Source organism: Athene cunicularia (genome assembly GCF_003259725.1).
Source record: "Athene cunicularia isolate RWA chromosome Z unlocalized genomic scaffold, athCun1 chrZ_part3, whole genome shotgun sequence".
NCBI classification, from domain to species: domain Eukaryota; kingdom Metazoa; phylum Chordata; class Aves; order Strigiformes; family Strigidae; genus Athene; species Athene cunicularia.
The window spans coordinates 13,134,253-13,160,756 of NW_020799144.1; the positions used below are offsets into that span (position 1 = coordinate 13,134,253).

Consider the following 26,504-nt stretch of genomic DNA (forward strand, 5'->3'; position numbering starts at 1 on the left):
CAGCACAGCTATTCCATTTTAAAAGCATTGCAGAAAACTGCACAGTTAATAAAAAAGTAGTACTCTTTTGTAATCTTTTGGATACAAAATAAACAGCAGAATTTAGAAAGAGAGATAGTTTTCTGGAGTTTTTCCTGAAACTAAGATCCTTCATCACTTTTGAACCCTATATCCCAATCACTTGTCATTACTAAAAAGACACAAAAACCGCTTAAGACTTCAGTGCTGCAGACCTGGTGGTTTTGCTAGTGCAATGCTTCCCCACTAACAGAATCAGCTTGTCTATACTTCAATTTCCAACCAGAGTGCTTCTACACTATAGAAAAAACGAGGTAATCAGAAGTTATTCTAAAGAACACAAGACCTTACTGATTTCAAACTACCAAGCTTCCTATAACCATTAAAATGTTTGCATGTTTCAGAAGATGTCATCACACACACACAGTTAAATCATTGGTTTCTGATGAAGAAGTAAGCACTGCTAGTTATTCAGCGTTGCTAGGGAACATGACAGCATCAAAGAACAGTCCAAAACATTTCAGCAACTTGTGAAAGCATTTTACCTGAACTTCTACTTATTTAAGAAATCCTACCGCCTTAATGGACTGGAATGTGCCAAAGGGTGGCAAGAATCCCTTTCTGTTTTTTTGAGTACAGAGAGAAAGGCTGAAAGACTCTTGAAGCAGGCTCTGGAAAATGAGGGAATGTGTACAAAAATGGTACAAATTCATTAAGACGACTTCAAAATATATGCATAGGAGGATACTGCTGCTAAAGAAAAAAAAAAAATCAAAGCAGCTATCAAAACCAAAAGGAATTCCATTTTTATTCTCTTTACCCAAAAAAAACTTACATCCTATATACATGAAAGAACCACATTAATAATTTTGAACATATTAATGAAGTGGTAGTTAATCATTAACCTTTCTCTTTTTTTGGTCAGTGTTCCCTGTAAGTTAAGTCTCCCATTCTGTAATGGAATGTGGTTTGTTTTTTTGCTTTTTTTGGGGTTGTATTTCTGGGAGGAGTTTAGGGGCTGGTAGGTTTTTGGGGAAGATTTTGGGATTTGGAAGGTTTTGGTTTGGTTTAGTTTCAAAAGTAGAACATGTATTTGACTGCAGAGAATGGCATTGTTTTCCTGCACCCAAATCAGAGAGCTCTGTATCAGTGACACTTCATCCTCATTTACTATTCCCCTCTAGTCACTGTCAAACAACTGCAAACAATCAATAATGATTTACTCATTGATAAAAAACCATCACTAAGGGCAAATACCGATCTCTGCAGGCCAATCAGAACATATCACTCGACCACGATTCTTTGTTTATAATTTGCATTACCTAATTACATTGATATCTGACCAAGTTTTAATACATTTAACATGATTTTTATATTGTTCAGGTTGAATAGTCAAAGCATTGGTAGACTTTTGAAAAGAATCTGTTTGGTGTTGCACGATGTTCAACAACCAGTTCCAATATCCTCTAAACATTAGAGAAGTTAGAGAAGATTTATTTTTCATAACCCCACTCTAGTGGATGTTAATTACTCTTTTAGTTCTTGATTAATGAACTTCTGTTTCAGAGACTTTATGTTTCTTCCTAGGATCTCATGTCCACAAATCAAGGAAGCTGCTGGAAAATTACAGGATATTTACAGAAAAGGCAAAAGAAATTTTAAAATACTGAGAACCACAAAAAGAAAAAAAACTAAGCAGTTTATTTAGCTGAAAAGAACAGATTAGGAAGTGACTCAGTCACAGTCTACACATAGAAACTTAACAGCAGATACAAGTCAACAGCTTGCAGCTGTACCTGGATGCGTTCAGCTACAATAAGTGCAAGAATAACACAAGAGTACTTGCTTATAAATTTACCAAGAGTGAAGGACCCACTTTAAACACAGATTAATTTTAAAGCTGGGCACTTTTGGGGGAAAATTAAAAAAAAATGCAGTCTGAAAAGAAATAATTTTCATATCAGAAAATACTATGGTTCTCTTAAGAAAGTGACCAGACTAAATAAATTATCACAATGGCCTATGCTGCAAAATCTGTCATTAACAGGCATTAAACATCAAAGCCCAAGATCTCTGAAAGACATTTGGAGTTTCTCCCTCAACCAGAGAATGCTGAAGAGAAATAGCTAAACTGGAGAAAACAGTTTGCTACCAAACTCAAAGAGTAGCTGAAAATGAAAATACTTGCTTAAACTGGTATTAACACCTGACCTTTATCAAGTATTCTGGGCCATCTTTTTGTTGTATTTTACCCTAAATTTATTAAAGGCAAGATGCCCACCTGGAAGTGAGGCTGGGTAAAAACAAAAGTCTGTGGTTGCACCTCTACTTCCTGTAAGTTATCTTAATTTCCAAAAAGATACGATGGAGGAAAGGAAGCAGTAAGCAGAAACATTCATGGTGGAGCTCTTGCAGGAGGAGAGGAAAGCTCCTTTAATTGAGGCTCTAATTACAAGGCAAAGAATGTAACAGACTGGCAGAGCACAGGTTGAGCAGGAGGAGGCAGGTGGCAAGTCTGCTCATGATACAAAAAGCAGGCAGCAACAGAAGTCTTAGTCACTACCTTCTTGTTGGAATAGTTTGCTTTGTTTGTTTTCAGACATTAAAGATTTAAGACTGAGTAGCATATACCTATGTGCATATATTTTCTCTTACTGTGTTATTTTTTCTGTTGCTAAATTCAGAGCATCCAGATGCATTTGAGCCAGTCGCAAGCCAGGGAATGTCAAAAAAGCACCAATAAGTGAACACAGAACAGCCAGGAACAATTTGAAGGTTAGTTTAGACACAGGACCCCTAAAAGAAAAGAAAGGAAATAAGCATTTTCTTGGGGAGAAAGTTGTGGGGTGTGGTATCAGAGACTACTTTCAACTCAACAGTATCTAACATTTAATAAAAAAAGCAAACAGTATTCTATAGTTTTATTCTGGAATACCAGCATTATTACAAACCAATCAGGAGTTAAAATAGAAAAAACAAGTCACCTATTTATTTCCTAGAAAAACAGAAAACCTAAACTACTGCCTATGTTAAATGTATTAGTAGAGAAGAACTAAAAATAGTAATTCTGTATTGTAATTAACAGCAAATTATGTAACAGAAATAGCTAACAATGAATTTAATAATTACATTTTTAAGAGAGGAACAGATGCATTGTACGCTTAACTGGTTAAAGACAAAATTTCAGTTATACTACTTACATTCTACCTTTATCCACTAAAAAGCTCTATCAAACTGTTGTAACTGCAATTTTTCACTGATTTATCTAAAATATGCATATGGCCAATTAATACATCTCCACCAAGTGTTTACCATAGGTTGGTTCAATGAACTATGGAGTATATAAAAAAATTAGAGGAAAAAAAAATCCAGGATCAACTGAATAACAGAATTAACACACATTGGATTACGGAAAAAACCCCAAGGGACATGTAACTAAAACAGATTAAACGGAAGCCAAAACAAATCTACTGATCCACATGAATTTCAGATTCTTTCTTAATCTCCATCATATAAACTACCAGGAGACACCATAATCAACTCAAATGCTGCTGTAAACAGTCAAAGCCCTCCAAAAGTTCAAAAATAAACAAACAACCAGAAAATTAATACGGAAGTTAATAACTTGCAACGGTTTAGGAAAAGCAGAGTAAAGAAAGACTAAGAAACACATGGGGTTCAGCTAAGGGTTTCCCATGAGTTTATTCATAAAAAACACACTAATCTAGTTTGAGGGAACTTCTGTTCCTCAAAAAGAAAGACATTCCATAGCTTCTGTATGATACTTGAGAACTATCAAGCAAGAAGTTGAAAGTTGCGCTCCCACAGTGATGACATAGCCCATAAATGCATTTTAGAGCATAGGGACAGAATTGTAACAGAGATCCATTTTACAACAGCGCTTGTATATATAAGTAACATCACAAGCTATGGCATGTTCCTCTGACAGTCTATACAAAACTTGGATGTTCTATAGCAAGCAGATGTTTTTGCGTAACAGGAAAACACTATTACAATCTGAAAACGAGACCGAAAGACAAAATTTACTTCTAATATCAACTTTATCGCAAGCTCTGTCTGTAGCTTTTGCACACTCATCCTCTTACATACCACAGGAATGGCAAAAAATACCCATCACCTGTTCTAAGCACTTCCTGCAAAGCTGAAGGGAACTACCATGAAAAAATGTTTATACTTTTGAACTGTATTTTATGAACTACAAAATGTCAGAGTAGAAACTATCACCAAATTAAAAACAGAAAACACAAACGCAAGTTAAGTCATCTCTGAGTACTGATGAATTGTTTTCATTAACCCACCTCTTCACATTATTATAGACTATAAGCACGTACAAGAGCAAAGCATGCAAGACAAATGGTTGCTAAGAAAGTCTAAGTGGTTCAGTTACAAATGCACACATAAAACAGACAAATGTATTTCCAGAAACTTACTGGGATTCCAAACCCTGCTTTTCAAGAAACTGCATAGCACTTTCTGAGAAATTCGAGAATCCTGCAGAGACACATATATTATATATATTTTATTACAGTACAAATGCAGAACCCTTGTTTTGACATAAAATGCTAGGTAACAGGTCATCTTTTAAACAAATTTTCATATGTCTAGCATAGCTCTTTCATGTGCTAATTAGTATGTCATAATGCAATAAAACTTGATTATTAACATCTCTGATCTTCGAACACTTCAGGCACATGAATAAAGTTTGTATTTTTTACAAGTTTGGGATTTTTTCAGTAAAGGAGCTTCACTTTACTATGAAAAGTAAAATGGGTTAAATGTAAAACTGAAAGGCAAATATCATTGACAAAGTAAACAACCTGTGCAAAGAGTGCACCACGTCAAAGAAAGCAGGGAAATATACAAAATATCCTTCAGAATCTGCAATCCAAAGAAAAAAATTCTTAGAACTGTATGACATACAGAGTTAACTTTAACACAGATATGGTCAAAACCACCTAAAAGACTGGAAATAAATTTTCCAGGTCATGCAATCACTGGAGCTGTTGGAAACACTAAAGAAAGGAGTTACCTGATTCCAGTCCAAACTCTAGATACTTTTCTGTCACAATGAGAATTGCCATTGCTTTCACGAAGAAGAAAAAACCAAAGGTGACACAGACTGATCTTTCACCTCCATCCTCTACTTTGAAATAATGGGTAGTCAATGAAAACAGTACCTTACTACACAAGGAAAAGGTCAAGGAAAATTAAGTTTGTAAAATAACTATATTTAAGAACTATAAAGCTGTATTTTGGTCATCTATACTAGGCCTGTTTTATGATGAGCAATTTTTTAAAAAAAGTAATATGTGTTCAGCCAATTTTAGGTTAAAATTACAGAACACTGTAAAGCATAATAATCACATAATGGGTAGCCAGGAACACACTACTCTATAGTTTTGATTTAGGCTTACTTATGGACAGTTGCAGCAATATTCACTAGCAAGCCAGGAGAATTAAACCAAAGTTTAAATGTAAAGGATTACACAATCAAAAGTTACAACAAACAAAAGCCAAGACAATTATACCTTCAATGCAAAATATCAAGCTCAATGAAAAATATTTCATCAAGCTACGTAAGTCAAGTTTTAATAGTTCAATTCCAAAATATCACCTTTGAATGCAACAGTGATGGCAGAGAAGTGAATAAACACATTTTAACCACAGAGGAGTTAAATGTGTTCTTCCTGGATGCACAACCCTAAGGTATACACATAAACAACAAGAACAGGATGATCCAGCAAGCTCTTCTATCAATAATGGGATAAAATTTCCCAACTGTGACAGTTTCTGCTCACAGGGAGTGTAAACCTGCCTTACAAGAAACTGTGACAAATGTCATGGGATTGCTGCTTAGATTGTGACTGTTTACTAAACAGAAAATGTGACTGTTTACTAAATAGAAAACATGGGAAAAGATTAAATTTGTATTTCTTTACTTTCACATGCATGTGTTTGAGATTTCTCACCTATCAGAGACAGTAAAACAACAACATGCTTAGTACTATCTAGGAAAGAAAATCTATCCCATGCTCATCTTGAGGAAAAAAGAAAAGCACTTAAAAAACCTCTATATAGTCTGGTATGATATATTAAGTCTTTTCACGTAACTCCAGTGCCACAACTACAAACATCTAAGACATCACCTGCTCTGTTATCAAGCTGGTTTTAAAATGTTTATTGACTATGCTCCTTTTTAACACATTTCTAAACATAATTAGCTACAAAGTTACACAGTATATTAGGAGAAACTTTTAATGATATAATGTCAACTTGTTACTGTAAATTGCAGTCCACTATAATTTTATTTTTTTCAAATAGCAGGCAGTATCCAGTCCATATTTAAATGAAGTACTTGGACGTCACTCCAGACATTACCTGCTTTGAAAAAACAAAGAGAAAAAGGGAAAGGTTTTAAGTGTAAACTGTACGTGTTTTTTCCACTATGCAATAACATATTATTTCATATTTGCACTTTTTAACTGGAAGTATTTTTAAATGTAGATTACATGAAAACATGATTTAGAATATCTATTCAGTAAAACATTTGAACAGTCATCCGTTAATCTCTCAAGAAACTATTATGCAATACAGCAATTCATTCAGCAGCATGTTTTTCATAAACATTGCTGTATTTCATGTATGTGCAGAGAGGTTCTCATATGCACACAACAATGTGGCCTAAGCACGGCATTTAATGACTCTAAGATCACAGTAATCAACTTAAGCTCCCTTGATGCTTCACAGAAAGAACTGATTTATCTAAAGGAAGACTCAAATCACCCTAAAAAAGGTACACAATGAGTCATAGTGACTGTGTGCTGGAAAGCTCTGTTTGTGTAATAATACATTCTTAAACCCAAGCGTCTTCTTACAGCTAGGTACATTGATCACAAATTGAAGACACATTAATTTCAAATCCTGAAGTTATACAAAGGACTTCATAACAGTTTGTGATCAATAGTTCTAACCTACAAACAGATTTATAACCCACTAGGTCCTTCATGTTTTCAGCTATGGATTATGCTTAAAGGATGTGGAAAATGCAACTGGGAAAAAAGAAAGCATACTGACAGTAAATTCCCATTATAGTGCAGATTCAGAACTCCATATATAATTTAATGACTATACATACTATATGTGACTGAAATCCTCTGTTAGTTGAATAATCACCACTGCTACCTATTTTAGCGATGGAGAAAATGAAAGCATTATGGCTCACTTCATCACTTCCTTTCACCTACCTTTCAGTACCCACTGAACAAATAATTCAGGAGTATACAGTGCTAAAATAGATTCCTACCTTTCTGGGTTTTGGTCACAAAAGTTGATATGCCTGTAGAATTCATGGTATACTTTTACAAATATAATTATATCTTTTAAATTTTGGGAATTATATAGTCCCACTGGTATTTATGCACGTGGTTGAAGAGAAAAAGATCTATCTTCTGCTTCTACTAAAATACACAAAATTTTTGGATTCACAACTGAAAACCAAGTCATCTCCTCTAAGTTCTTTCTAACTCCATATATGTAGAAAAAATCTAGTTTAAGGCTCAGTGGTTACTTTAAGGTATTTTTTGACTGACCTTCCCTAGATCAACATTCAGTCAAGAAAAGACTGCCATGTTCCTTTGCTATGCCATCCATGTTTCCCAAAGTAGACACTGAAATTTACTAACCTACCTATGCAATCAAGTTATTTAAACCTTTTCAGATAGACAGCTTCACAGCTGAGAAACACCTTACTTTTCCTAACCTCATTAATTTCCCAAATACCTTGCCTTTGCAACAGAAACGATTGCGTAGAACACTGTTTAAAAGTTTACAGACAAAAAATGTAACCTGACTTACTCAGTTGTTCTCAGTGATGAACTCTAAATAGCCGTGTAAATATAGTAATTTGAATTAGGCATAGCTTACTGTTAAGATGGATTGTCTCTCAGCGTTATCCATCTTACTCTGTCCTCAGACCTTCTTCCTCCCACCAATAAAGCATTTTGTTATTTTACAATCCCAATCCTTTGCAAGTAAGATGGCTGCAACTGCTGGATTTAAAATTGCCATCAGTAATTCAGTTTGCTAATTTTTAATATTTGTTCTGACAGAAACCACCTTTCCAAATTTCAAAGTAATAGAAACCATCAATCTGTTACTATCTGCAACAAACTGTAAATATAGGATAATTTAAAAGATAGTAATTCAAACATTGTGGCCTACACCACAATGAGTTTTCACAAACATTAGTGTCACTTTTGCAAGAAACATTGCAAAACTCATTTTTAAGCTAAAATTCACAATCAGAAGGTCTTTAAAAAAATGTCTTAAAGAATGTCTTAAAAAAAACCCTCAACATCTTTGTTTTGTAAGATCTTTTGTAACTTCTCTTCAGGTACTAGAAACCATTCCGTGAGTGCAGGCTATCAGCATGGGAAGTAATCAACCAACACAGTATCCTGCAGCCTTTCAAAAATATTAAACCCTGAGCAGGTGGTACAACAGGTCTTCTAAATTCTACCTCCAAGAAACATTGAGTCTTCCTGAAAGTATCTAGCCATTTAATTTTTCTGTCCTGCTAAAAATAAGAAAGTTCCCTATCCTGCAACTATTTATCTGCCGTACCATGAGGTAGTTCACACTCCAATCCCTCAGAACGAGGGAGACATGCAGAGATTCCTGCCCTGGCCTTACAGTGGGTAGGCTGACCATGAGCTGGCAATTGAGCATCTACTCCGTCTGGCACAGCAGTCCTGCATCTTTCGCTGAGGTACCCGCTAATGCAGCTGCACAAACATTTCCACACATGAAACATGCTTAACGATAGCTTAGTTGTGCCTAGCACAACTACCATCAATGTAATGCCAACATACTCTAACACTGGAACTCAAACACTAAATTTATGTACTACTCCTTTTAGACTAAATTTCTGTTAAGACACAGATGCGTAGACTGGATTAGTTTCTGGCATTTTTCTGAATACGCTATGAACATTCGAAAAAGCTAATAGTGAGTCATTGCACTGAATCAAAACATCTATTTCAGGAAGACACAGCTGAAAAAATTGTCATTGTCAGCCAAACCTCCACTACAACCTACCACCTCTTAACACACAGCCATGAAACAGAAGAAACACCTGTCATCAAAGTACAAAATGGTTAATTCTTGATGTATCACGTTGACTGCTTACAACCGAAAATATGGAGGCAACCAAATTTTCCTAACATTTAAATGATGATGAATTAGTTCTGGTCTTGACATACTGAATTAGTAAATTGTTGTGTAAGTTTTAAAGGTATTCTCAGCATCCCAGAGGCCTGATGGCATAATTCATGAGCCAGTTTTCTTCTGAAGTCTCCTTTCATCTGTCTAGGTTCCAGTGATCACAAGGATTGTTATCAACACCTCTGTGTATCCCTCTTTGCACCATCCTCCTTCACTCAAAAAGCTATAATGTCCAGAACAAGTTATGTTAATATATTTATAGAGATGTTAACTCTAACATAAAGTTTAGACTGTGCTTCTTGGTACTGCAGCCACTAACCCCTCAGACTTCACAGGATCACACTGCTTCATCCCACCAGTCCAGGAACTAATTAATTAAGCAAAGCCCTATTCAATATTAGGAAGTAGTGACTTCACAGGGATTTCTACAAAGTTGCCTACTCTGTGCAGAATCCTCCAATAAAAACGAGGTCTATTTAATGCCACAGGAAAAAAAAAAAAAAAAGAAATAAAAGTTGTACAAAGTGACAGAAACTAATTCTGGCCGTTTGTTTCCTTTGTATAACTAACAAATTATTGTTCCACTACCTAGTACTAGATAAGTAATTATACAAGATTACACTTGTATACATGTTTCTTATTTCCCAGAATTTACTTCTGAAGACTTGGTCCTATGTATCAAGCCATTCTTTCCTAGGCTTTAATTAGCATATGATTTCAGAATTGACAAGTGGATTTTAAACTTTAACTTCTCTAACCTTTCTCTCATCTCAACAAACTGATAGAAGTCCTTAAGAATTTTCTCTCTAAAGTATACTGCCTCTTACCAAAACCTCAAAACAATATTGGTCCCTTAGATAATACATAACTAGGTACAAAAATGCTAAATGTTCACAGCTTGTTAGATAAAATTTAGCTTTTAGCACATCACCTCTTGCTTTTAATACTGTCTATGTGATCTTATTTCCCTTTCAGTCATGTAGGAAGGCTAGTGAGAAAATACAGTTAATGTGCTTCTAATATGCAGGGAATTCTAGACCTGTTTCATTCTCTTCCAGGTCCAAATGTGCAATTAGATCTCAAGTGCTTCAACTAGATTATAATAAAACTGGAAACATTTGTTTAGGCTCAATTTATATTAAAAATATGGCAGGTGAGAAAGAAACAATCAAAAAAAGACCCTAATAGCTACTTGCATGTTCACATACTGAGACAGAAAGCTTGCGCTGCCAGGCAACTTAATCTTTTTTAATTTTTGCATTTGGTTTTGCTCTAAATTGATGGCCAAATGAAAGCAGTAATTAGGACTCTATTCAAATACCACTGTAATAAAGAATTAGCGCAGTGTATTTTCCTACAATATATAATTAACAACTCTGTTTCACCTAGAGTTGCAATCACTGTAGTATTACTTAAATTGGCTACACCCAAGATTTGCAAGACGAAGCAAATGGGGTGTTGCCACCAATAAATTTAAGAGTACATTGTGGCTTTAGTATTTGAAACTTGTTTTTCCATTAGTTCTATCAATGTCCCACTCAGCCTCAAAACTGGAGTGAAAGGTGTTGGCTTTCATTTCTGATTTCTTAAGCAGTAGCTGCCTTTCTCATTCCCTCTTGCCAAGATTAAACTAGAATTCCTCACTTCATCCAAAAAAATAAAACAGACGCTGTGCAGTAACAGCAATACATTAACTAAAATATAGCTGTAACATCATTACAAGGTGCACGAGCCAGACACCAACTTTTGGACTGTGGATCTGTCCACTGACAAGTTAAAGGAGAAATACCTGATCTGGAAGCAAGCTACTGACAGTCTTTTTTTTCATAATGTCTTTTTTTTCATAATGTGACTCAACTCCCTCTTCTAGCAAGTTCTTACTCATTACAAGAAAAACATTGGGTACCGTTTTAGGAAAAGAATTTCTGTCTTTCTCCTAAAGGCAGCACACATTTTAATAATTATCAAGTACACACAAAGGTTAAGTACATCCAGAACTGTTAGCCAAATATAACCAAACATTAGCGTTCAAGGGTTTTACATAACAACACCAACTATTGCCAACACCAACCCCCCTCCAAAAGAAAGCCACAACACAGTAAGAATCTCTGCTGAGGAACTGGCATTTATACAGAGGAATCAATTTTGAATATTCAAGTGCTACATCAACCCTAACCTAGCACTTTATCTCGTTGCCAGCTGTTGAGGGAGCAGAAGAGTTGCTGAAATTAATTTTCTAAGTCACCTTTCCATAATCTGCACTTTTGCATGCCCTTACTCAATTCCACTGCTTTATCATGTATCACATATCTAAAAGGCAACTTGCCTACAGAAACAGAAGGAAAATACTGGACCACTGTTAAACAAGAGAGGTGCATTAGTCACCAACAACACTGAAAAGGAAGAGGTTCTCAACACCTTCAACTCTGTCTATACCAGCACCGTTGGGCCTGGCCTTGGGAACAAAAATCCAGGTCAATGCAAACACAGATGCACTGTCAGTAAAGGAGTCGTCGGTATGTGAACTACTACAGGAGCTTGACCCCTACAAATTGACGGGCCCTGACATTATCCACCCGAGGGTGTTGAGAGAGCTGGCTGATGTCATTGCAAGACTGCTCTCCATAATCTTTGAGAAGTTGTGGAGACTGGGGGACATCCCAGAAGACTGGAAAAAGCCTACTGTCACCCTCATCTACAAGAAGGGCTTAAAGGAGAATCCAGGAAACTATAGGCCCATTAGTGTTAGTTACTTCAGTCCCTGAGAAAGTTATGGAATGAATCTTCCTGGGGGCCATCCCAAGTCCAATGAAGAAAGCAACTGGAAAAAATCAGCACGGATTCACCAAGGATTGATGCTTGACAGACCTGATCACCTTCAATGACAAAGTGACCTGTTCAGTTGATGTGGGGTGAGAGATGGACATTGTCTACCTCTGAGGCTTTTGATACAGTTCCCCACTGCCTCCTCCTAGAGAAGCTGATGTGTTATGGTCTGGACAAGTGGTCTGTGCAGTGGGGGGAACTGTCTGACAGGCTGCACCCAGAGGGTGGTGGGAAAAGGCTCCTTTTCAGACTGGTAACCTGTCACAAGTGGGGTCCCCAGGGATCGATACTGGGCCCAACGCTGTTTAATATCTCTGTAAGTGATGTGGGTGATGGGACCAGGTGTACCCTGATGAAGTTTGCTGGTGATGCCAAACTGAGTAGGTACGTGGGCACTTGGGAAGAGAGAGTCACCCTGCGGGAAGACCTGGACAAGCTGGAAGAGGGGGCTAACAAGGGCCTTAGGAAGTCCAAGGAGGACAAGTGTAAGGTCCTGAACTTGGGAAAACATCATGCAGGAGTGCAGCACAGGCTGTGATCTACCCAGCTGGGGAGCAGCTCTGGAAAGGGACCTGGGGGTCCTGGTGTACAACAAGCTCCACATGAGTGACCAGTGTGCTGCTGTGCCAACAGGCTGCTGGGCTGCATTAACAAGGGCATCACCAGCAGATATAGTCATTATCCCCCTATACTCAGCGCTTGTCAGGCTACACCTGGAATACTGTGTTCAGTTTTGGTCCCCAGCACACAAAAAAGATGTTGCCAGGCTGGAGTGAGTCCAGAGAAGGGCCAGAAAGATGATCAAGGGGCTGGTCAGCCTGTCCTGTGAGGAAAGGCTAAGAAAACTGGGTTTGTTCAGCCTGAAGAAGGCTTAGGGGAGACCTTCTCACCGTGTTCCAGTGCTTAAAGAGTGGCTACAAACAAGATGGAGACTCCCCTTTTATAAGGGCCACATGGAGAAGATGAAGGGTAATATGGATATTAATGACAGTTCTTAAATACACGATTCACAGAGGCAAGGGGTGGAATGTTTGGGGTCTGTATGTGTGATGGGTGTTTTTAGTAGCAGGAGGGGACTACAGTGATGGCCACTGTGAGAAGTTTCTTGAAGCTCCGCCGGCTCCAAATTGGAGCCGCCTCTGGCCAAGGCTGAGCCCATTAGTGATGGCGGCTGCGCCTCTGCAATTTAAGAAGGGGAATTGGAAGAGTTGGAGTTACGAAGAGGACTTGTGAGGATAACCTACAAGAAGGACACGTACACAAACACGGAGGCCAGTGGAAGGAGGAGGAAGGGGGGAGCTGTGCTGGAGCAGAGACCCCCTGTACCCCGTGGTGAGAGGGCAGGGCCCCCCCTGCCCCCACGGAGGGCACCGGTGGAGCAGATGCCGCCCTGCAGCCCCTGGAGGAGCCCACAGCGGAGCAGGCGGCTGCGCCCGAAGGAGGCTGGGACTCTGAGGGGAGAAGCAGCCCCCGCTCTTGTAGTTCTGTGCCGGGAGAGCTGCAGCATGTGGGGGGGACCCACGCCAGAGCAGCTCGGGGAGAGCTGCAGCCCGGGGGAAGGACTCAGCTCAGAGAAGGGTCACGGAGAACTGTCTGCTGAGAGAGGGGAACCACGCTGGAGCAGGGCAGAATGTGAGGAGTCCTCCCCCTCCCTGAGGAGGAAGAAGCAGCAGGACTGACCATAACCCCCACACCCTGCCCCTGCAGCACTGTGGGGAGGAGGAGGTAGAGAGATCAGGGGCAAAGCTGAACCTGGAAAGAAGGGAGGGGTGGGAGGAAGGTGGTTTTTAGTTGTGGAAATACTTCTCACTGTCCCACTCTGTTAAGTGTTGTCATTGTTAGTGTCTGAATTTATGTTCTTCTTCTTCCCCTAATGAGTCTGTCTTTTGCCTGTGACCATAAGAGATAAGTCATCCCTCTCTGTCCTTATCTCAGTTCCCAAGGTTTTTTCTTTATTTCCTTCTTCCCAGCACTATGGGGGAAAGGTCTGAGTGAGCAGCTGCATGGTGCCCAGTCACCCTCTGAGCTCAAACTGTGATTATCTTCCACACAAAAATCTATTTCTGATTGACAAACTGGGCAAAACAAAGTGGTTTAGAACCACTACATACTACAGATGAGCACTAACTATATGTTCACACACATATATTTCTTCCATACATTTGGTATTAATGTTAAAGCTCTTGATATCAGCATGTACAGCATATACATTACCCAACAATGACACTAGCTTAGAGAGTCCTTTCTCCAATTGCTAAGTATTTGTGTAACTTACCAATCAATAATACAGAGCTTTATATGAATTGCAGAATGACGGAAGCTATTTAGAACAGATATATCGATTTAACAAAACAGAAAAGGATACACTGCAAAAGCCAAGACAAGCAGACACCACACTATACTGATATTCATTTCCTGTGAGGGCTTCACAACACTGTAATAGGCTTCTGTCACCACATACACAACTGTAGCTGCAACAGTGAAATCCACCAACCACTGATATTCCGGAAAATAATGCAATGCTGAAAAACACAAGTTTTCAGATGTTAAAGGTGTGATATTTTCAGGCAGTTACTGACATGTATAGAATGCAGTGACAATTTTAAAATGTTTTCCATTACTTGATGTCTAGGTAGACACAGATCATCCAAGCAAAGAGCAACAGCAGCAAAAAAGCCACTTATTTTTTTTCCATTCAACAACTTCACTCTTCACTTCTGTTATTCGATACTTAATTACTAAAATTTATAAGGCTAAAAGATTTTACTATTCTATCATCTCAGCTTTTATTCATTAACATCCTAAATTCAAAAAGCATACTTAATTTAGATCTCAACATAACAGAAAAAGGTTTTCCAGTTGAGTCTAGCAGCAATTCCAGGCTAAGTTTTTCTGACTCTGTTTAAGATTAAAAGCTCATCAGCAGTCATTTAAAATACTACATATAATCACTTTTTCTTTTAAAAAAACAACCTCTAAGATACTGATGGTTTGTTCTTCCAGGTTTTGTTAGTACCTCCTGTACAGCAATAAATCTGTGAGTAAATTCTACTGTACAAATTCTGGGGATCATACTGTGTTGCATGCAAGCTGGATGATTTATGAATGGAGAGCTCCCATAGGTGCTGGGAACCGTAAAGAACAATTTGAGACAACAAAGTGCGGCCTGTCCCTCGCAAACACCTTTCCTATATCTACAAAGTTAAAAAGTCTCAAAACATTATTGAGCATTTGTCTGTTGATTATAAGCTACCTACCTGATGTCAAACACATGAAATTGGACAAACTCAGGTATTTCCAAGTCCTGTTACTTATTTTAAAATAACTATCTGGTTCAATTCAACAGAAGTTTGAATACATAACTTTAAGACAGTTAAACCCTACACTGTATCAGTACCTATAAATACTTGCAGACACAGTTAAATGTGCAATTTCAGGCAAATAACACCAACTGAAACTTGTGAATGGTTTGTTTATTTACGTGCTAGCTTCAAAAAACTCTGCAGTGCTGTTAAAGGTATTTTGTACACTGTCTCCAATAACTTAAACTGAGAAATCTCCTGCATAGGACTATAATTCCTTTCTTTCTATACTTATGCATATGGATATAAAAATGTACATAGGAATAAAGTACATATCACATGCATAAATACCCATATGTAAGTTTTCTGTAACAGAATGACTGGTTATGATTAAGAAATCAAAAACTATCATTTTAAAAAATTGCAACTTCCAAAACAGTTAATGCTGCTTATTTCAGTACTATAATTTTCTGTTTCTAAGCATTTTACCTCAATGTTTCACATGTTTGGTTGAAAGGTCTAGGTTTCAATACTGTGGCAAATTTCTTATTTCAGATGAGCAGAAAGTACATGTTTCAACATCTGGCAATTGTCATTTTCTTGTACAAAGCTATGAAGTCTATTTCAAACAGACTACGATGTGACCCTTTTGGTATTGTCTCATATTGATATGGATGTCTTTATGCTGGATTTCACCTACTCATCCTTTTCCGTAACACTGCTATTAAGATGTCACCCATGGAACAACAAATGAGATTTAGCCCTAATTTTTGCCTTCTTGTTTAACTTTATTATCAGTTGCACTTCTATTCATTCACTATCTATGAAAAACATTACTCCAGCACTCATCACAAATAAACACTTGATAGAATGAATCAGAATATATTTGAAATAATATATTATTGTCTGCATCCACTTATTCTTACCGATAGTGTCCCTTTCAGTCACAGATTTTGTTTCCAGGTGAAGGTCGATGTCTTTTGGAATGGTTAGGGGTTTGTTTTCAATATGGCCATTATATTTTCTGTAAAAATAAATACATCCACAGATATTACAAAATAAACTTTTTCAATACATAATGGCAATTCAAATTTAAGAAAAGTGCAGATCACTTTTTTGCCAAACGTACACATTTTTATCTATCTAGTTAAAAGCATTAATTCAAGTTCAAATCTCGAAAAACAACCAGGTATGTTACAGATTCCTACATTTATCTTACAAGGCTCTAACATACTACTGCGGTACACATTTAAATGCCTCCTGTATACTGCATCCTGAGCATGTATTAGGGCAAGATCCAGTGGCCAGCCCACCAATTTTCTCTGTTCAGGGAGCTACAGGGTCTTCTAGTGATATGAGTACAACTACGGAGCAGAATGTATCCACCCTGCCATACAGATACCCTGGAGAAAATCAAAGCTAAACTGAGGCTTTTTAGCGGAAGCCTAGACCAGGATGCTGAAAGACAGGAACATTGAAGTCTTTGGATTGAAAATAAGACAGACAGACAGATTCAGCAGTGTTAGTTTACTGATAAAGAAGCAAGAAAAAAAAAAAATTATCACTAGCAATCCTAGAGATCCAGTACATCTTGAAAATAATCCACCATGCTGCCTTTGGGGAGGCACACAAGGCCAGGTACATCATAATACAGCACCAGGCTTCAGAGCTGTGTTCCAGGCTTTAGTCCTTGCTGCAGAGCATGTTGGTGATGCGCAGAGGCTTCATAAACACATTCATTTGCTCCTATCATACAGGTGGCTACTGGCTTATACAAATAGAAGGAATAAGGCAACCAGAGGTTGATCCTCACACTGCTAAACCCTTCCTGGCATCCAGCATAGAGCAATTTAGGGATAAACTCAGCCAGGAATTGCATCTCCCGCAAACATCATTCTTCAAAACTTTCATGAATTTGCCTAATCCCTTTTCTGAACCCAGGATGAAATTTTTTGAGCTGCAGAGTGTGCTATAGTATGAAGTTCCACAGTGTGTGCTCCAAACTGAGAAGTCCTTAAATCTGCTCTAACATCATTTGGTGCCTCCCTGTATAACACACTAGTAAGTTTACTAGTCCCTATCCAGCCTCTGTACACACCAGATACACACCTGCTGCAAAATTCTCCCTTAGCCAGTTCCCAGACTAGTAAACCTTAAGCTTGTCCTTGCATGGAAGCCTTTCCTCTAGCTTTTCCAGTTCTACCGAATCATCTTTGTAATACAGTATAAACAAAAGCATGTCATGTATAATATGAAGTTAAGACTATGATTTCCAAATTGTTGGTTAGAATAACACGTCTTTAAGGCGTCATTTTTCACAGCAGAGATACACGTAAAGACAATAAAAGATGACATATTTAGAGCAAAAGGAGCATTTTCATCTGCAGCTCTGAAACCATACCAAATCGTGATCTTTACTTTCCTAAAAATAATGCACACTACCCGACTTCAAATCAAAGAAAACAGAATGCTGTTAAAAGAACCTGAACAAAGTCAAGTTACGTGAAATTGGGCTGAGATTACCATTACTAACTAGAATAAAACAATCCTCATCACTATTAAAAAAAAAGTCATTGAAGCAGATCAGAAAAATGTTTGTTAAGTTTAAAAAGTCAAAATCAAACCTAAAACTCCTAAATGGGGAAGGAAACAGTAAACTCTTGCCACCTTTCAGAATAGCACCTCTGAAATTAGAAAAGAAGAGGTAGATTTTCCTTCGAAAGACAAATTATTGGGACATAAGCATTAAAAAAAAATTCAATCATCAATTGTGAACTTATTTTTAAGGAATGATGTCCTCTCAGCTAATGTGTGAGATGAGAATACAAGCAGAAAGCATTAATTATTTTTTTTTCAGGCGACATTAATTCTTAGTACAAGAATTTTAATGGACAAACTGAAAACTGAGGATAGGAATCTAAAGCATTACTCCAAAACTTCAGGTGCTCAAGTCTAAATAAGGAGTCCCAAACACTGCCCAGCCTGCAACTTGCACGTGCTTCCCTGACCTGAGCTGTTTTCATACTGCATGCACCCAGGAGCACCATTCATCCTGAGTGAGATGAGCATTTTCATAACTGAAACCATTTCAGCCAAACAAAATTTGGTGTTCCTACACTCTAATTATCCCAGGGGACCCATAATCAGAGACACAATCAGAACATACCTCGGATCAGACAACTTTAATTCAAAGTAATTCACAGTGGCTATGGACCTTTTCATTAGCCGAACAATTTAATATCACACAAACGATTCTGAAATAGAAAATCTGCCTAATATTCATGTACTATTATAACCTACAGCACAATATATTAAAACGTAACATGCATCGAATAAAATGGACTACAAGTTCACACTACAGCTGTTTCTAAGGCTAATTTTCAAGCAAGTTCCTTGGATCTCCTTTTGTCATTTCTCTTTTAATTAGTTCAAATTGGAAAAGTTAAGTAAGGAGCAGCTACTAAATTCTGCAAAGACTGACAAAACAAATCTTTTATCTTAAAAAGACACGGGGAAAATCAAATAGACACATACTTATATCTCCTACATCTGTTTCACATCTCCTTAGCTCAGAGGAGCACCGCATTCCATTTTTTGCAACCTAAAACAGTACATCCAAACCAGCTCAACAGGAACAATTCCTTCTTTAAACTACAGTTCTCCTCCAACAACAGCCACTGCTTTAGAGGACACAGAGGTATCTTTACTAAAAAGTTATTACTCATTCTGTTGTTACAACAGCAAAGCAAAGAAAGCATCATTTAAGCCCCCACTCTACTGTCTTGGCTTCCCTGAAGTTTCATATCCACCTGTGATTAACACTTACCCTAGTATAAGCAACTACCTAAACTATTATAACTGTATTCTCTTGGTTAATATAGTAAGATAATTATATCAATCATATAATAACTAAATCACACCAGTAAAACTTGACTGCACAGACATGAAAACACAGCATCACATTTGAAACATTAACCGCATATGTTTAGTAACTGAAAAAAGACTTAACATATATAGGTGACTTATGATACAGGTTCCTACTAAGTTTCACAGTAAATTTTCCAAAGATTACAAAATTTAAGCTTATATATCAGTACATGTTAACACTCCACGCTTCCACTCAGCTGAGAGCATGGAATTGCTCTGGTGAAGGTGAGAACACACATGTTTTGGCTGAGGGAAGGCAGGAAGTGCAATGTACAATTATTATATGGCAATATGATTGTGGTTTTAGCTTTAAGGCTCCTATGGGTGCACATAGTTGCGTAATTTATTTTACATACGAATAAATAGCACTGGTTAAATGAACAGTTCTATACAATAATACTATTCACAATTATTTTGCATCGTTATTAGAGAAAACTGTTAGGTAAAATGAGTTTCTAAATTTGAAAGAATATTGCAGCAAACATGTAAAATTAAAGTTATTTAATACTAAAGGAACAGCATGGCAGTAAGGTTGCTAACCATGTAGCTCAAGAACTAGGAAACAGAAAAAAGGAAAAATCACATTACAATGAACAAATTATATGCGCAGTTTGTGGATTAACACAGGTGTTAAAAATTATGAGTTCGTAGTGGAATAAAAGAAAAAGGACTAAAGGAAACCTCCTGTGTCACCAAAAGGAAAGCCAGAGGGGTGGGTTGGTTTGCTTTAAACATAGCCAGCTCCACCACCTCAAGATGTCTCTGTTCTTGTCACAGTTGTACTTCTGGTAAGGCTGTTCCAGAACTTCATGCCTGAATGACAGAAATCTGTTTCCAGCTTAAGACGACAGAGCGCTATCCCATCCCTCTCAGTCATCTTTTTGCTAGGTTACACAAGACAAGCGATTTTGGCCTCCTTGTAAGACAGACTTTCTGTTTCCTGGATGATCCTAGCAGCCCTCTGTTCACCTGTTCATGTACAAATTAATTTTTCCTGAACATGAGTGATCAGAACTGTACACAGTAATCCAGATAAAGTTCTGCACTGGTGCCTTGTCCAAGAGGATTAATATTTCCCTATCTCTTCTACTAGAAATACCTCACCTAATACATCCTAGAAGCACATTTACCTTTTTCACAGCTATATAAGAGTGGTGGCTCATACTAATACTATGTTGAACTAATATACTCAAATCTTTCTTCTATTCCTTCAAGATGAAGAGCTTCAATCCTACAGAAGATTTGCTTTCCTCAGTTTTCATCCAAATATTCACTAAAAAAAAGTATCATTGCCACCAAATTAGCAATTTCACAGACCAATTTTGTGGACTGGAAATCATCCAGTTCTGCACAATTTGGGCACATTCAACTCTTTGTTAAGCTGAAAGAACACAGTTCAGTACAGACATGTGACAATTAATGTAATGAGGGTAGTCATATGCAATTAACAGTTTTCAACTCAAAGACAAAATTTGGCTGGCAAAGTTATTACATGGATCATGCTTGGGGAAAAAAAAGTGGTAAAAAAAAAAAGAAAAAGCTTAAAACAAGTACTTACCTATCTTTTTTGCTCTTCCCTCTTTGTTTCCCTGCAAGAATCCGTAGTTCTTCTTCAGTAGGATGCTGATACCACCGTAAACTAAAGAAAAATAAAATCTCAAGTAAAACAATATCAGTATTAGCAATTTAGAGTGTTATTTTTAAAAAACCCACTATATATCAACACAAACCTACATGCATATTTAGGTAATGGTCATTTGCAATGCCTAACCAAAATACCCTAGTGTGCAAGTACCAACCCTGCCTGAACTGAATAACCACAGCTAAACTTCAGTTCTCATCAGCATACAAGATGCTTACTCACAATTAGAAAGTTTTCTTACTTTGTCATTCAAGTGAAAGCCCTTCACTTCTCAAAACACCAAATTTTCAAGTTGTCAAATATAGCAAACAAGGTTGTACTGATATTGAAAGAAGTTCACTAGAATAATTATGCCATAATTCGTATACCATAGTTCACTAGAATAATTATAATTACCCAGCAGAACAGTATTCTCAATGATTTTATAAAGTATAATTATGCCTCTCAAAAAAACAGTAATTTTCCAGAATCTGGAACAGCTATTATCAAATAACCATTACCAGTCTTTTCTTAGGCAGAGCGGATCATAACATCAACACTCCTTTCCTAAACACCTTGTAAGTGTATCTTCAGCTCCTACTAGAAAAAGCGCTATTAAAAAGTCACTTATTTGCATGTAGCTGAGCTGCAAGTTTTTCCACTTTCACAAGCCAATGCACCAGCCATTGCTCATTTATTTAGAAGAAAAGTAGTGGCAAGGAAATCATGTAGAGGAAAAGCAGAGACAGTTAAGTCTCTAAAATGGTACATTTTACCTTACTCTCTACCTTAATATGTAAGCGTGTCAAGAACCTCAGTAGCTGAAACAAGGCCCTTTCCATACTCAACAGGGGAGAGTTCTCTTCACATGCAGCTAGGACATCAATCTGTCTCCATTCTGAAATACTGAGGCAAAAGAGCCCAAGTATTAACAGGAACAGACTTGGGAAATGTATGTGGAAGTACTTTTCTGGAGGAGGCAGCCAATAATAGGTGACACAGGTTATCACAGGGTAATAGAGATGATCATAGAATTCACGACCAGTACTTCTAACCTTAAGAAATTCTCATCAGGTAGGACCATTCAAATCCACACCGGCGAATGAGAGATTAGGTTACATCCAATTTCAAAAAGAGAGAAAGGCAAATTTGGAAAATTAAACATGGAATACAAACAACCTCAAGCCACTTGGACAACTGATTCCCAGCTCCACTTTGGAAAGGCTTCCTGTCCCGGGTGGACTAAGCCTAGTCCACCCATCTTTATATTTGCAGAATATGGACTTTCATGTAAATATAAAAAAATGTTGTCATTCTTGAAGGAACACTGTCTACTGAAGGAGGCCCACTGCTACAGGACTCACGCTAAAAGCAGAAACAGTCCTAAATAGGAGCTGCCACAAGAAGCAGTATTATACATCATCTACCTTCCTTGCAATGGCACAGACACTTCATGTGTGCACACATGCTGCAAGAGACACTGGACAAAGACTAAGGTAAAGAAGAGGTACAATTATAATGAAATGCATGCATCACTGAGCACATGCCTGCCTGGCAGATCGTAAACAGGAGACATGGCCCCTCTGTCCTGATACTGTCCTTAATGCTACACTAAACTTGGCTGAGGACAGGGAAGTGAGAATAAAGAAAAATGGTGTGATAAAAATACAACATGTTTCAGGAAAAGCTCCCAATTTCAGCAGTTTAACTGTTGGTATAATGAAGCACTGAACAGGCAGGTGCACAGAGATCATGGGCATCATCTTAAAATAACTTAAAAGCTGGCATAATGGATAGGAGTTCAAGCCCGCAATATTACAAAGAATACAGTCTGGTTAATAGGGGGCTCCACAAGCCTGTGCCAGTAGGTACTGCTGGGCTAAATAATCAGCGGATGCTGGGATTTCTTCAAGAGAAAATAAGTTCAGTACCAGCTAATAATGCATCAGCACAATCCACACCATTGCACACTGCAAATTTCTCTTGAAGGAATTCACTGACAGTTCAAAAATTGAAAACTGCCAATACTATAGACTTTGCATGTACAAGGAGTTTTGGTGGGGAGAAGAGAGTCTGAATTTCTGGGGATTTTTTTCTGAGGTTTCAGTAGGAGTGCAAGTTATTTCACTCATTTACTTTTATCTTGTGTGGTCCCAGATGAAAAATTTGCTGTTTGCAAACTGCCGCAAAAGAGCCTTTGTTAAGACTAAGAATCACACAGAAGCCAGAGCAACTACCTCTGCACCCAAGAAGACAGCCTACACTGGAGATACTAACTTCTTCCTATCTTTCACATGACCTGGGGAAAGCAGAGAAATAGTCTTTTGCTTTTTCATTCACTACCTGCCAGATCTGAACTTTGCATGCTGAAAGTACCACAAGTTCTGTAATGACAAAAATTACCTGTGTTGGAAAGCAAACTTTTCAAAATCTCTCCTGTGCAGAAATAGTACCTAATACAGCATAACAGACAAAATCCTTGCCCTGTGTAACATACTAACACAAATCAAACACTTAAATCACAATTTGCTTACTTAATTACACTACAGAATTATGTTGCAAGTGATTCCCAACTAACAGGATACAAGAGTTTTGGGATTTTCTAGTTAATAAACCCTACACACCTTGCATTTCACATCTACAAACCAAGAGACTGAACAAACATTTTCATAAAGGTAGAGCTAAAAAAAAAAAAAAAAAAAATAGTTTGTATCTGCTTTAGCTTATATATGTTTAAAACTGAGATCCCACAATTGACTCCTCTGTAGCTCTGACATACCCAAGTTAGCCCGAATAGCAAAAGCAGCACAGATATGCCCCAGTTAATTTGAAGGTCATTAATGAATGCACAACAAAACATTTGTTTTCTCCTGTCCTCCTGAAGTGGCCTGAAAATAGAATGTAGTTGAGCAACTTACAACTAACATTTTGGTAGAGAATGTTTTTGGTAGAGAATGTTTTATTAGTTAAAAATGAAAAAGCCTATGTAGATATTTAGGCTGCAAATGCACTGACTTCAATAAATACAAATATTTAAATTCTGTCCAAGTTCTGAAAATAGCCTTGACTGGAAAAGTTTTTATTTCTTTATGACTTTAAGTAATAATGACTTTAAGTACTGACTTTAAGTAATAAAAACTTAAGTTTTTCAGTAGTAAATGAGAGCTGTTCATTCTGTAAATGAATAATTATGTCAACCTATTATAACAGTTCTTCTAAATTTTGAAGTGTCTGTGTTTCCTGTTCATCAACTTTGAATGTACACATACAGGCATACTGAAACCAATTGGTCACTTAAAAAGAGTTTCTGACTTGTCTGGTAATATGTTTATCCTCCCTCCCATTTGGCAAGGGCTATCTGCAGACATTTCAGACTATCTTGCTTAGAAAAGCCTCCCAACTCTTTGGAAGAAAGACACTTAAGCCAATAACCAGTTCCAGGAACCAGACTAGTTGAAGTACTGACAAATGAAAGGAGGAGCTGGCAGTAACTTCCTAGAAAAGCTGGACTACTTAGGAGTGTGTCTGTCTGTGCCTTACAAGTCTATAAAACCCTCCACCACCCCACCCACAGAGGTCTGTCAAAGAAAATGCTGAAGGCAAAAAAAGACAGAACTAAAGAAAATGGGTTAACAGAAGATAGTTTATCAGCTGAACTAAGAAGAGAACTGTTTTTCTTTTGGCCGTTTAAATTCAGATTCTCGTTGCAGTGAAGCTTCTGACTTATTTCTGGAATGCAGAAATATTTCTGGCTCTTTACATAATTCTTGTATTCGGGATGTTATTCACAATGACTGAAATTACAATGCACTAAAATAGTTACCAGATAAATAGAACACCAAAAAGCAACAACAATATTGTCAAGACTACTGACATGAAAGACAGTAAGACTCCCATTGACTTCAATGAGAGCAAAATTCCGTAAGCACAAGTGCAGAAATCCTGCTTTATGTATTTATCGATCTGCAGGTATGAAAAGATAAAAAAAAAGGATTATGAAAAATATTTGAACAGCAAACCCCTCCCTATCACTGGCACAAGGCATGCTTTAGAACAAGGATACAGAAAGGGAAAACTTCACAAGAATGAAGAACGTGGGCATAGTATCGAGCAATTCTTTAAAAACAGCAACTAAATATTTAAATTTTGAAACAAAAATTTAAATAAATATTTTAAAGGGGACCTAAACAGTAAAAAAATGTCATTTGAGTAATTGCTGATAAAAAACCACTACGTTAGTAACATACCTTAAAAATAAACAGTATGCAATTTCATATTTGTTGATGTAATACTTTTTTTAGAGCACAAAAAGGGTGATCAATACTCTGCAGATGCGGTCAACAGTGAAACTTCACACAACAATTGAGAGTATGATTCCTGTTCATATTATTCACCTGACAATTACTGTTTTCCATTATACTTAACATGCATCTAAACAACATTTAGCCATTTTCCATTAGCAACTCTTCAGGTGATGAAATGTGGAAAATTAAAAAGAAAAAAAAGTTGGTAATTCTGAGATGCAGAGGAAAAAAGGCAATAGAAAATTATATGAGACTGGTTAAGACTCCTATGGAGTGCATTGTTATTTAAGACTACTCCTTCAGAAATCAGTGAGTAGAGATTTGGTATTCTCAAATTTTTAACAATTACGAAAGACAGCACACTACCTTCTAATCATACAAAGTGTTTTTCTTCTGAAACAAAAAAACCCATAGTGTCTATGATTCTTTCAATATTTAAGATACTGATTTATATTCAAAGCAGCTGCTAGTATTTGTTGTTATTATAGATACAGACACACAGGGAATGTTCCCCTTGCAACTCATTATGCCTGCTTGATCTACTGTTATGAGGAAGTAGTGTACTGAAATTTATACTAATCCTATCCTATGAAGTATTAAAAAAATAGAATTTTTAATAAACACCTAAGCACTCTGTATGCAAGGCTAATCAGCAGGTGGAGTATCAAGAAAACTGAGGCAGCGTAGAGAAAAAAATCCTTCCATTCTTCAATGTCTTTTTTTGCAGTTTAACTTTTTAATATTAAAGTATGTACCTTGTGCCTTTACTAACATCAGAGCTAACTTTATGACTAATACAATTAGCAGCAACAAACAAATGTTCTTTTACAGCAACACTGTCTATACCTTGAGCCTGTAAATCAGGTGTCACAATGCTATGGTAATACATTTAAGAACAGCAGAGTAATTATTTTTCAAGAAAATAACCTAAATTAGAATGTTTTACTGTTACTACTCTAATGCATAATTGCATTACCATATTCACACACCCTGTAGCAACTGTTTCTTATCTTACCTGCCACTACAGAGAAGCCAACGAGCAAGAGAATAGTGAGGTATGATCTTCTGTATGACACTAGCCATTACCATGGTAACCACCAACTGTACACCTATCACACCCTGTAAAGGAATAAGTTAATAACAAGTCAATATATGTTTTAGAAAAGTGCTGAAGTACTTTTTCTTTTTTTTTTAAAAAAAAAAAGAAAGAAACACCTTGTATTGTAGATATAACACTTTTTGGTTCTTTTTAAACGGGGGGGG

At 37.2% G+C, this 26,504-nt stretch overlaps 1 protein-coding gene across 1 annotated transcript in view; it reads right to left on the minus strand.

Moving 5' to 3' along the window:
• TMEM161B (transmembrane protein 161B) overlaps positions 1-26,357 on the minus strand; it is a 33,561-nt gene extending 7,204 nt beyond the window's left edge. Inside the window, exons 1-7 of the mRNA XM_026866566.1 lie at positions 26,257-26,357; positions 20,875-20,955; positions 16,316-16,413; positions 14,453-14,609; positions 5,069-5,220; positions 4,470-4,530; positions 2,674-2,814 (exon numbers count right to left, since the gene is read on the minus strand). Coding sequence (XP_026722367.1) covers positions 2,674-2,814; positions 4,470-4,530; positions 5,069-5,220; positions 14,453-14,609; positions 16,316-16,413; positions 20,875-20,955; positions 26,257-26,330 — 764 coding nt within the window. The 5' untranslated portion in view covers positions 26,331-26,357. The remainder of the gene's footprint in view (positions 1-2,673; positions 2,815-4,469; positions 4,531-5,068; positions 5,221-14,452; positions 14,610-16,315; positions 16,414-20,874; positions 20,956-26,256) is intronic.
• Positions 26,358-26,504: the final 147 nt, after the last annotated feature.